Below are 12,952 nucleotides of genomic sequence, written 5' to 3' on the forward strand. Positions count from 1 at the left end.
ATATGTTTGAATGGTTGTTACCTATTGTATTTGTGTAGTCAATTTGAATACATATTTGTTTTAATTGCTAAAAAATTTAATTTTTATGTTATGGCATTGTTATCTTATTTATTTTTTTATTTTATCTTTGTTTATTGCTCCATTCACCTTTATTTGTTACATTTTATTTTTTAAAAATCAAACTGTATAAGTTTTGATTTATATGTTTAGGTGTACGTATTTTTTAACCATAGTAATATGATTGCTCATTGTTCACAAACATCTAAATTTAAAATATTAAATTAATTTAATTTAACTTTAAAAATAAATTAAATTAACTCTCAGAAAATTAAATATGATAAGTAAAAATAAACAAAATGTGTCTTTGACAATTATTCTATTTAATCTGTTATTCTATAATAGCTCTACTCCAGAATCTACTTTCCTTTGTATATTTATCCTTCAAAATTGTTTTATGTAGTAATTTATGTAACAACAGCACATAATAAAATATATTTTTCTCCGTTTTATATTAATTAATCATTTTTCTTTTTAAATAGTTTGACTAATTCATCCCTTAAAAAACTTTTTTGAGAATAAGATTCTATTAATGGTTTATTGATTAATGTTAAACTTTTCTGGGAGTGAGGGAGTAGATTTTATTAATGATTTATATTACTTCTTTCGTTCATAAATATTTGTTCACTTTTGATTCAATATATACTTTAAAAAATAATAAATAGGTGGGTGATTATATCACCTTTATAACAAATATTTTGCTTTGAAAAATTCTTCCTCCGTCTCAAATTACCCTTCTCAAATTGAGATGACACATTGATTAGGAAAAATAATTAATAATATGGCTAGTTTACTATAGTACCCTATTAAATGATGTTTACATTTTAATTTGAAGAAAAAGTAATTAATGCAATGGATAAAACATGGAAACAACTTTTTGTCTCTTCTTGATTAATGAAGAAAAACAAGTAAAATGAAAAATCAAATTAGAAAATTTGAAACAAGAGTATAAAAAGAGACATATTGCATTAATAATAAGGGTCAAATGAGTAAAAATAGATAAATTATTCACTAATTTTATAAACTGAATAAGTATTATTAGACATCTTAAAATAATAAAGGTGGACGGAGGAAGTAACATCGGACAACTACAAGTCAAAAGATTTTTTTCTATTTTAGTTTTAATATTAATTATTATTTTTAAAATTATTTTCAAGATATATTACTAGAAACATCAATTAATAAGAATAATATGATAAAAATTATTTTCCTATTTTTTATTTTTAGTAAGATAAAACAAGTAATATTGGAAATATGGAGCATGAAATACATTAAAGATAGAGCTGTAGTTGGGCAGTAAATGCAACTTAAACTAGAATTAATGACAGTAAATCTAATTAGTATCTACAAATAATCCATATTTAATTTACTTCATTAAATCCCCAATCATTTTTTTTAACTCATAGGTAGATGACGGCAGTAACTCAGATCCAATCTAAACCGTTCATCACAATGCAAATGCGTCTAATCCAACGGCCAATATTCCACCACCCCTAATCCCTTATTAACAAAAAAAAAAAAAAACATTTTCTGATTTTTTTTCCACTCTTCTTCACCATTCATATGTATATATTTCTCCCATAGCTACAAATCAAATATACGTACATATAGAGAGAGAAAGAGAGAGTTTCTAGAGAGAGAGAGAGAAGCGGAGTTTGTCCTCTATCGCTTTCGCCTTTGTACTCTACTCTCTGTGTGTGTGTGTGAGTGGAGATCTAGATCTGGCGGTGGTATGGAGGTCGGAAGGCGGCCTCAGTTGATTCACCGGTGGATCTCGGTGGTGTTGATATTGTGTTTGTTTAACTTTGAACGAGCTCAATGTTTTTATTTACCTGGTGTTGCTCCTCAGGATTTCATGAAGGTGAACTTTATTTTTTTTTTTTGGAAGCTGAGTACTATGTGTGTGTGTGTGATTTGTTGTAGTTTGATGAGTTGTATAAGGAAATTTGAGGTTTGAGGTAGAACTATGGAGGAAAAAATGAGCTTCTTTGTAACTGATCTTGGTGATAATATTTGTGCTATTTATGTGTGATTTGTTGTAATTACATGATTATGTGGTGATACTGGAGGTTAGAGATAGAACTATGGAGGAAAAAATGAGCTTCCTTGTTGATCTCGTTGATAATTTTTGAAAAATGAGCTTCCTTGTTGATCTCGATGTGATTTGTTGCTCCTCGGTATTTCGTGAAGGTCAGCTTTCTTGAAGCTGAGTACTGTGTTTTAGTGTGTGATTTTGTTGTATGAGTTGATTATGTGGTGATATTGGAGCTTGAATCCTTGTTGATCTCTATTCGATTTCATGAAGGTGAACTGTTCTTTTATTTGAAGCTGAGTACTATGTGTGTGTGTGTGTTTTAGTGTGTGATTTGTTGTAGTTACATGAGTTGTATAGGGATATTTGAGGTTTGAGATTGAAGTATGGAGGAAAAAAAGAGCTTCTTTGTTGATGTCGATGCTAACTTTTATGCTATTATGTGTGGTTTGTTGTAATTACATGATTATGTGGTGATATTGGAGATTAGAGATAGGTTAATGAAGAAAAAAGATGAGCTTCCTTGTTGATCTCGTTGATAATTTTTGAAAAATGAGCTGCTTTGTTGATCTGGATGCTAACTTTTATGCTACTTATGTGTGTGTTTTAGTGTGTGATTTGCTGTAACTACATGATTATGTGGTGATATTGGAGGTTAGAGATAGGTGTATGAAGAAAAAAGATGAGCTTTCTTGTTTATCTCGTTGATAATTTTTGAAAAATGAGCTTGTTGATCTCAATGTGATTTGTTGCTCCTCTTTCGTGAAGGACAGTTTTTTTGAAGCTTAGTATTGTGTGTTTTAGTGTGTGATTTGGTGTAATTATGTGATTATGTGGTGATGTTTGAGGTTCCAGATAGAATGATGGAGTTAAAATGAGCTGCCTAGTTGATCTCGATGCTAGTTTTTTTTTTAAAAAAGGAACTTCCTTGTTGATCTCGATGCTATTTTATGTACTATTTATGTGTGTTTTTTGTGTGATCTTTTGTAATTAGATGATTATGTGAAGATATTGGAGGTTAGAAATAGATCTATGGAGAAAAAAATAAGCTTGTTTGTTGATCTTGATGCAATTTGTTGTAATTAGATGATTATTTGGCGATATTGGAGGTTAGAGATAGAACTATGGAGAAGAAACGAGCTTCATTGTTGATCTAGATGCTATTTGGCGATTTGTTGTAATTACGTGATTATGTGGCGATATTGGAGGTTAGAGGAAATGAGCTTCCATATTGATCTCGAATTCGCAATGCTTGTTTTTGTGCTATTGGTGCTATTTTGTGGTGTGTGTGATTTGGTTGTAATCGCGTGATTATGTGGTGATATTGGAGGTTAGAAATAGAATAATGGAGAAAAATGAGCTTCCTTGTTGATCTCGATGTTATTTTTGTGTGGTGGTGATGGTTTTTTTTTTTGGGGTGGGGGTGGGGTGTTGTAGTTAGTTGATTATGTGGTGATATTGGAGGTTAGAGATATGAGTATAAAGAAAAAAATGAGCTTCCTTGTTGATCTTGATGCTAATTTTAAGAAAATGAGCTTTTTGTTGATCTCGATGTTGTTGTGCTATTTATGTGTGTGTTTTGTGTGTGAGATTTGGTTTTGCTCCTCAGGATTTCATGAAGGTATTTTTTTTCAGCTTCAGACTCTGTGTGTGTGAGAGAGAGAGATTTGCTGTTAGATGATAATGTGGCGATGTTGTAGGTTAGAGATAAAATTATGGAGAAAGAAATGAGTTTCCTTGTTGATCTTGATGTTAGATTTTGTGCTGTGTGTGTGAGATTTGTTGTAGTTACATGATTATGTGGTTATATTGGAAGAAAAAAATGAGCTTGTTTGTTGATCTTGATGTGTGATTTGTCATAATTACATGATTATGTGGCAATACTGGAGGTTATAAATAGTACGATAGAGAAAAATGAGTTTCACTGTTGATCTCGATGCTATTTTTGGTGCTATCTGGTGATTTGTTGAACTATATGATTATGTGGAGGTATTGGAGGTTAGAAGAAAACATGAGCTTCCCTGCTGATCTAGATGCTATTTTTGTGTTATTTGGCGATTTGTTGTAGTTACATGATTATGTGGTGATATTGGATGTTAGAGATAGAAGTATGATGGAGAAAAATGAGCTTGCTTTGTTGATCTCAATGCTATTATGTGTGATTTGTTGTAATTAGATGATTATGTGGTGACATTGGAGGTCAGAGGTAGAAGTACGATGGGGAAATAAATGAGTTTCCTTGTTGATCTCAATGCTAATTTTTGTGCTATTGGTGTCATTTGTGTGTGTTTTGTGTGCGATTTGTTGTAATTACATGATTATGTGGCGATATTGGAGGTTAGCGATAGAACAATGGGGAAAAATTTCGCTTCCTTTGTTGATCTCGATGCTAATTTCCTGTGCTATTTGATATATGCACACATGTATGGAATCGGATGCTTCTAATTGCAGTAGGTCATAAACTAGTCAATATTATTGATACATGTGCTATTTGGTGCTATTAGTTTGATTTGAATAATTGGAGGCTTATGTGTTAGATCTGGTGTACATTAGCAACTTTGACAGTCGAATCTATTTGACTTAATTGGATTCACTAAACACGGCCTCATCCTCAACTCCAACTTCACAAATTTCAAAGAAAGTGAAAATATTTATAATATCATAATCTATGATATTATGTGACCGTCTATTATGAGATGTTATTCTTTTAGAGCAGATCTGATTCTCAAATAATTTGTCTCCATTTCAAAACAATATTTCTTTTAGAGCGGACTAAAAAGGAAAGTAAGACAAAAATGTTGAAATGGAGGGAGTACAACTTTATGAAATATTTGTTTTGATTGTCCAAAGAAATTATGAGTTAAATGATATCCATTTGAAAGCTCCTCAGCACGTTGAAATTGCTAAGTCAGCCTGGCTAAAAATGTTCTTTTGTCTAAATTGAGTTGCTGATTTTTCACCTCTCTTTTTTTTTTCTGGGGCAGGGTGATCCTCTGATAGTGAAAGTCAACAAGTTGACCTCTACAAAAACACAACTTCCGTATTCCTATTATACTCTTCCTTACTGCACGCCAGACAAAATTGTTGACAGTGCAGAGAATCTTGGTGAAGTTCTTCGTGGTGATCGCATTGAGAATTCTCCTTATGAGGTTAGTTACTTTTCTCAGCTATGTTTCCCCCCCTGCTTTTTCTTTTGGTGGAGGGAGTGGAGGTTTGTGCTGGGTTACTAGTGTGCAGTTGTCTTATGCTTTCAACAAGGGGAAGTTTGTTTTGACTGGACAATGTGTTATGCAGTTCCATATGAGAGAACCACAGATGTGCAATGTTGTGTGTGCTATTGTTCTTAATGCAAAAACTGCCAAAGAGTTTAAAGAGAAGATTGAAGATGAGTATCGGGTCAACATGTGAGAAATCTCTTGTGGACTCTGCATATCAAATTTTGTTTCCTCTTTTCGTAGTATTGCGTCTAACATGAGATGTGACGTTTAACAGGATTTTGGATAATCTTCCTCTTGTTATGCCCATTAAAAGGCCTGATCTGGATACTACAGTCTATCAGCATGGTTATCATATTGGTCTAAAGAGACAATATGCTGGAGTATGTATCAGATTACTTCAATGTTCTTTTGGTGGTTTTGTTTGTAGTACTCCTGGGACATTGTGAACTTATTTCCTCTGCATTTTTTAATGATTTAGAGCAAGGAGGAGAAGTATTTTATCCACAATCATCTGACGTTCACAGTCAAGTTTCACAAGGATCCACAAAGTGATGCTGCGAGAGTTGTAGGATTTGAAGTAAGACCATTCAGGTAATTATGTGTGGTTCATATGCTTCGGCTTCAATTATTGTTTCTTTGTCATGAATGTTGATATGGAAATTGTGTTTTTCTTTTTCCAGTGTGAAACATGAATATGATGGAGAATGGAATGGGAAAAACAGATTGACCACTTGTGATCCCCATGCCAAGCGTACTGTTACAAGTTCTGATTCTCCCCAAGAGGTTGATGATAAGAAGGAAATCATATTCACATATGATGTCGAATTTGAGGTAAAACACCTCTAACTATGGATATAATGTTTTATCTTTTTAAAGTCCCGTGCCTATTACTACTAGCTTGACCACCCTGGTGAGCCATTGTTTTGATGCCCAAAATTTACCTCCGTGTTCTATCAATTAACTTACTGGTGATGCTACTTTTTTTTCTTGTTGCGTTCTGCTTCTTATATGGTATTTAATGTTGAAATTCTCATGAAGCCTTGTCAAGACAATATCTTACTTTTATCTAACAAGTTATATTTATCATGAACAATTAAAAGAAAGTTCTTTACAACTTAACAATGCACATGACAGTGAGCCGGCTATGATGAATTTTTTAATTCTCGTATCTGTTCTCCAACTTTCAGGAAAGTGATATCAAGTGGGCATCAAGATGGGATACATATCTTTTAATGGCTGATGATCAGATCCACTGGTTCTCAATTGTTAACTCATTGATGATTGTTCTTTTCCTCTCTGGTATGGTAGCAATGATTATGTTGCGGACCCTCTACCGTGACATTTCCAAGTACAATCAGTTAGAGACCCAGGAAGAGGCTCAAGAAGAAACAGGATGGAAATTGGTTCATGGGGATGTTTTTAGGCCTCCAATTAACTCTGATCTGCTGTGTGTTTATGTTGGGACTGGTGTCCAGTTCTTTGGAATGACAGTAGTTACGATGACATTTGCTGTCCTCGGATTCTTATCACCTTCAAATCGGGGAGGATTGATGACAGCAATGTTGCTTCTCTGGGCATTCATGGGTGTTTTTGCTGGGTATGCTTCCGCCCGCCTTTACAAGATGTTCAAAGGATCTGAGTGGAAGAAAATTACTCTCAAGACAGCACTCATGTTCCCCGGAATTGTTTTCGTTCTTTTCTTTGTGTTGAATGCTCTAATTTGGGGAGAGAAATCATCTGGGGCAGTGCCATTTGGAACCATGTTTGCATTGGTTTTCTTGTGGTTCGGCATTGCAGTACCACTCGTTTTTGTTGGCAGTTATGTAGGTTTTAAGAAGCCAGCTATTGAGGATCCCGTGAAAACAAATAAGATCCCTCGACAAGTACCGGAGCAAGCCTGGTACATGAATCCAATTTTCTCTATCCTTATCGGTGGCATACTCCCATTCGGAGCTGTATTCATCGAGCTATTCTTCATCCTCACCTCAATCTGGTTACAGCAGTTCTATTACATATTCGGTTTCCTCTTCATCGTTCTCATCATCCTTATCGTCACCTGCGCCGAAATCACCATCGTGCTCTGCTATTTCCAGCTATGCAGTGAGGACTACCTTTGGTGGTGGCGGTCATACCTCACTTCCGGATCATCCGCTCTCTACCTATTCCTTTACGCAGCATTCTACTTCTTCACAAAGCTCGAGATCACAAAACCCGTATCTGGTATGTTGTACTTCGGCTACATGTTGATTGCTTCATATGCTTTCTTTGTTTTGACTGGCACAATTGGGTTCTACGCGTGCTTTTGGTTCACGAGGCTCATCTACTCTTCAGTGAAGATCGACTAAACTGTCGTATATCATACTGTGGACCGAAATTGTTTGTTGCTTCCCGGTTTTGATAGTCGTATAAAGTTGCTTCCTGTAACCTACCCGCAACACGTTTCCACGAATATTTGTTCCTTTTAGTTTTTTCTTTTTCTGTATGGAGACATTTTAAGAGGATTTTAGAGCAATTTGATCCTCAATTACGGCATGTTTTTAGTTGGCAATATGATTCTTGTACCAAATGATCGTAAAGGGTGGTTTATTTGTTAATTTAGTCAGTTAATTTCTCTTGTTTACTTATTAACCTTTATATATGGAAGTTTTGTTAATTAAGTCATAGTCGTAGTATTGTTCCTATACTATAGTTTCCTATCCTTCCATTTCTCTTATTATTTTTATACTTCAATTATCACAATATTCTTTGTTTTGTTATACTTTCATTCTTGGTACTTTACTTTTGAGGTAGGTGTGAGCAGGATTTTCTGTGAGGGGTTCAGTAGTACATATACGGAATAGTCGAAGGGGTTCAGTCTCTATTATTTATACATAAAAAAAATTTTACCATATAAAAATAGTATAATTTTTCAACGAAGGGGGTTCGATGAACCTTGGAATACATGTACATCCGCCACTGGGTGTGAGGAGATTAAGGTTTGCGTACATTCTATTCTCTTCAAACTGATAAAATGACAACCAGCTACTAAAAGGGTTGTATACAACTTTAGATATGTTCTCTTCAAACTGATAAAATGACAACCAGCTACTAAAAGGGTTGTATACAACTTTAGATATGTGAAAAAATCAACCAAAGTTTTTTTTTTTTTTTTTTTTTCTTTGGGCAAAATGGTGGATCTTGTACTATGTCTGTTTTGTAATGTGGATACTTTTACTTACATGTTTGTCATCTGGACCCTTGAACCCACTAAAAAGTAATATTTTAAATCCTTTGATCATTGATCGGAATTATATGGCATTAAAATGGCTGACTAGGATAAAGTGTGTGCAGGCATGCGTGTGAGGTGCGAGTGGGATCAATTTTTGATTAATTTTATATTAAAATAATTAAAAAAAAACATCTCTGGTACAACTTTCATCAAACACCTTAGTGCATCCGAAGCTTGGTCCACTCAAATCGGATTCAATCAGTGATGAAAGCTTAAATTTGAGCTAGTACCACCACAAAAAGCCCTGATCCTAAAACAAATCAACAATGAATTTTGATTTAGTTTTATTTTTGTGTCGAGCTTCCAAGTTCTGTAATGGAGGCCAAAACTTCGGAGTTGGGTTTAATTTGGGCAGCTTCCTCGGAATTTCAACTACAGTTCTAAATCAATCATTCATAAATGTTGCAGAGGAGTATGTTAGTCCAAGTTTTGTTTCTTTCTTGTTCACATTATACACATGAACAAGATTATTACATACAAACACATCAACTAAAAACCCAAACTTCAACACTTGACAATGAAAGGTCTTTAAGTAACCCACAAGCTTTAAGAACAAAAGGAAAAGTATAGGAATCAGGTGGAAATTCAGTAACCCACAAGCTTTAACCATGGAAGTTGTTGTTGTTCATTGGGGAAAATTGAAGTTGTCGTTGTTCTTCAGCTGGAAATTCAGTAACCCACAAGCTTTAACCATGAAAGACGTTGTTGTTGATGGACCGGTAGCGGCGGTGCGGCAGTGGAGAGATGGATGGAGAAGATGGAAACTTAACCTCATTTTAATTTTTATTTATTTTTTAATTCTCAATTTAATTTTTTTAACATTTAATTTCTTATGTGGCATTTTAAAAATGACGTGGAATTTCATGTAGTATTTAAAATACACTCACCAAAAAAGTGTTTAAAATATTGCTTTTTAGTGAGACAAACATGTAAGTAGGAGAATCCACGTTACAACACGGATTCTTTTTTCTCTGCTTGGGTTAAGAGGGACAATAGTTCATATCAACATCATATAAATTTGGGCAAACAAAACAAATTTCCATAATTTGGAGTTTAATTATAGAAAATTTCAAAACTTAATTTCAATTTTGAGCCTGTTGAAACACGTTATTAGCTCTCAATATATCTAACGAAGATATAATTTTTTCTTTGTAAAAGTACATAAATACATAATTAGCTTTCGATACATTTGTTTCGATTTTGGTCAATCGAGATACATAATAAATCTTTTGGTCAATCGAGCTACATAATAAATCTAATGAAACATTTTTTTTTCTCTGTAAAGATACATAATTAACTTTCGATACATTTTTCTCGATTTTGAATCTGTCGAGATACATAATTAGCTCTCAATAAATCCAACGAAGATACATAATTAGTTGAGATTTTTGTAATTACTTTGTAAGGGCGAAGATTTGTGTAAATATGATAAGTTAAAAGACGTATGTTTACGTTATTTTTTCTATAAATTTTCATAAATAGCTATAATTCAATAAAGATTTGAATAGGATCATACTAACCATATTTAATTACAGAATTTTCTTGCAGTAACACTCTAAATCATGATAAAATTATACATGGAAACCTCTTTGTAAACTCAGCAAAATCAAATATCAATCTGCATCTGCACTGAAATCTGGCTCTGGAGGTTTCTGCAACTTCACTAGCTCCCTAGCACTCTTGAGATTCCGATTCCTATGAACGCCTCGGAGAGCGTTCGCTGCAAACTTCGATGCCAAGAACGTTGCACGAATACTATAAGTCGAACCACCAGAATTACCAATACCAGAAGCCAACGCCTCGGCTTCTTCTTCCTTACGTTGGATTTCCATAAGTTTCCTCTTGGTGTACCGCCTCCACGCTGCTTGTATAAAACAAGCAGCCCAAGTCCTCCATTGTTGTGAGTAGAAACGGAACGTGTGCTGAACTTGCCTGCTGTGAAGTCGTCTGAACTGACTGGCGACGAATTTCAACTCGTCTGCTGTTAGAGCGAAAGCCTCTACTTCCGTTAGAGCTTTCACAGTACGAGTGGAAGATGGGAGGTTAGACCCGGATTTTGGGTCTAGCGCCCATGTTAGAAGTTCCTCTCCACAAAAATCGCCTTCTTTCAACAAACTGCGATTGAAGAAACCGCTTCTCCCACCATCGGTTGTCACACTCTCAAGACGGCCTCGTATGATGAAGAGCATCTCATCCACTGGATCTCCTTCTCGAACAATGTATGTATTCTCGATATACAGACACGGTTTCAGACGCTCGCAAATAGCATCCAGTAATCTTTCATCCATATTCTCAAATAGAGGAACCTGAAATCAACGACAAATAGATTATTAGTACAACCGTGGTCTCTGGGCCAGCTTGCGCGCACCTCGACGAATTCCACAGAATACCTGCTACCTCCCACCAACAACAGGTACTATGTAACTCTGTCGACCAAGACTTACACAGATAGGAAGAAATCACCGAATGTTTTTCTCCATTGGGATTTCAAAAGATGTTACTTGCTCAAAGACAGCAACATACCCAACGTATTCCCACAAGTGGGGTCGGGAGAGGGTAGAGTGTACATATACCTTAACCCTACCTCATGGAGAGAGGCTGTCAAAGACCCTCGGCTCAAGTAACTATTTCCGCTCAAAGACAACAACAGTAACATAGCCAATATATTCCCACCAAGTGGGATCTGGGAAGGGTAAGTGTACGCAGTCTGTACCACTACCTTAGAGATGAGATAGAGAGGCTGTTTCCGATAGACCCCCGCTCAAAGACAAGTGGATAAAATGTGTGTAAATGTACAGAAGCACGAAAATATGTAGGTTGGTTGGTTACCCGCTTCACTAAAGCGAGACAAAGATGACGTTTGATATCCCTCCGAAGATCCTTAGGCAAGCTCTGGACAATATTCTCTTCATCCACGCCACGAGTTTCCTGCCACTTATACTGATCATAGCGCCTAACACGTTCTCGGAGATCTTGTGGGAGCAACCGATGATGCATCCACTGTTCTGAGTCACGCCTTTTCACTCTCATCTCTTCCAGTCGAATAGTAAGAGATTGTAGATACGTCTGTAACAGCAAAGCACCAAAATCCGAGCGTAAATTTCTCAAATATACATATGACATTAACAAAAACACTGCAAAGAATATGCATGCCATAATATAGATATCTTGCAAATAATAACCATAGAATTCTACGTCTCATTTTTTCGCTTTTCATACAAATTCAGAGTTCGATAAATAAAGATAGTCATGAGTAACAACATGCAGAGTAGGCATTATAGTCCCCTCCACAGCAAATCAAATTTAATCGTTTTTCTAATGTGCCTTCATGCTTCTAATAACTCGTAACAGCCTGCTACTAATATTGTCCGCTCTGGACCTATACCCCCACGGCTTTAGAACGCGTCACTGGCCCTAATTAATTACACGCTCTTCCCTATGGTAGACCCGTGAAATCGACGACAACTACTGCAGACGCTTTTTTTTTATGAAGAACTTACACATAAACTTCTACAAGCAAATGAAACCGACACTAAGGGACCTACATTACTTGGTCGATCATTACCTGCATGTTACCGATCAATAACGCAAAGAGAATGAGCCCAAGAATAGCCAATCCTATAGAGAAAATAGACTCCCCGGGATAGGTGCTAGTTTCAAGTCCCTGTCCGAGGGTACTGCAAGGGCGGAAAAGAACAAAAGATGAGAAAACGAGATTATCATTAAATGCAAATTTACTGGAAATCCATGTCAGTCGATAGATACAACATTTAAAAATTGAAGCAGTGTAAATATTTATTAAAAATTCAGAAAAAAAGAAGACTTATCATTAAATGCAAGTTTACCGGAAATGAAAAACAGTCTAGAAAAAGACGTAATGGAGGTACAAGAGATTCACATAATATGAAAACGCTAAATAAACGTGACAAATAGACTCATAATATGAGAATATTCAACAAACATGCCAATACACGTGACAGAGAGAGTCATAACAAGAAAATCTAACAAACATGACACAGAGGCTCGTAACAAGAAAAAATTAAACAAACATGCCAATACACGTGACACATAGACTCATAACAAGAACATATTAAACAAACGTGCCAATACAAGTGACAGATAGACTCATAACAAGGAAAATATTAAACAAACGTGTCAATAAACGTGACAGATAAACTCATAACAAGAAAATATTAAACAAACGTGCCAAGAAACGTGACAGATAGATTCGCAACAAGAAAATATTAAACAAAAAAGACAGACAGACTCATAACAAGAAATATTAAACAAACGTGCCAATAAACGTGACACATAGATTCAACAACAACAACAACAACAAACCCAGTGTATTCCCACCTAGTGGGGTCTGGGGGGGGG

At 35.2% G+C, this 12,952-nt stretch overlaps 2 protein-coding genes across 2 annotated transcripts in view; one reads left to right on the plus strand and one right to left on the minus strand.

The window, feature by feature from the left end:
- The first annotated feature begins 1,594 nt into the window (after positions 1 to 1,594).
- LOC107877609 (transmembrane 9 superfamily member 9) lies at positions 1,595 to 7,927 on the plus strand. Its single transcript, XM_016724299.2, has 7 exons — positions 1,595 to 1,918; positions 5,074 to 5,238; positions 5,384 to 5,493; positions 5,582 to 5,687; positions 5,786 to 5,898; positions 5,988 to 6,138; positions 6,495 to 7,927. The coding sequence occupies exons 1-7, from the start codon at positions 1,790 to 1,792 to the stop codon at positions 7,650 to 7,652; spliced, it is 1,932 nt and encodes a 643-aa protein (XP_016579785.2). The 5' UTR covers positions 1,595 to 1,789; the 3' UTR covers positions 7,653 to 7,927.
- Positions 7,928 to 10,022: 2,095 nt separating this feature from the next.
- The window catches only part of LOC107877610 (probable cyclic nucleotide-gated ion channel 5), a 16,129-nt gene continuing 13,199 nt past the window's right edge, over positions 10,023 to 12,952 (minus strand). Inside the window, exons 6-8 of the mRNA XM_016724302.2 lie at positions 12,141 to 12,252; positions 11,405 to 11,641; positions 10,023 to 10,881 (exon numbers count right to left, since the gene is read on the minus strand). Of these exons, the coding sequence (XP_016579788.1) occupies positions 10,189 to 10,881; positions 11,405 to 11,641; positions 12,141 to 12,252 (1,042 nt within the window). The 3' untranslated portion in view covers positions 10,023 to 10,188. The remainder of the gene's footprint in view (positions 10,882 to 11,404; positions 11,642 to 12,140; positions 12,253 to 12,952) is intronic.

The sequence above is a fragment of the Capsicum annuum genome, chromosome 7 (genome assembly GCF_002878395.1).
Source record: "Capsicum annuum cultivar UCD-10X-F1 chromosome 7, UCD10Xv1.1, whole genome shotgun sequence".
Taxonomy (NCBI): Eukaryota; Viridiplantae; Streptophyta; class Magnoliopsida; order Solanales; family Solanaceae; genus Capsicum; species Capsicum annuum.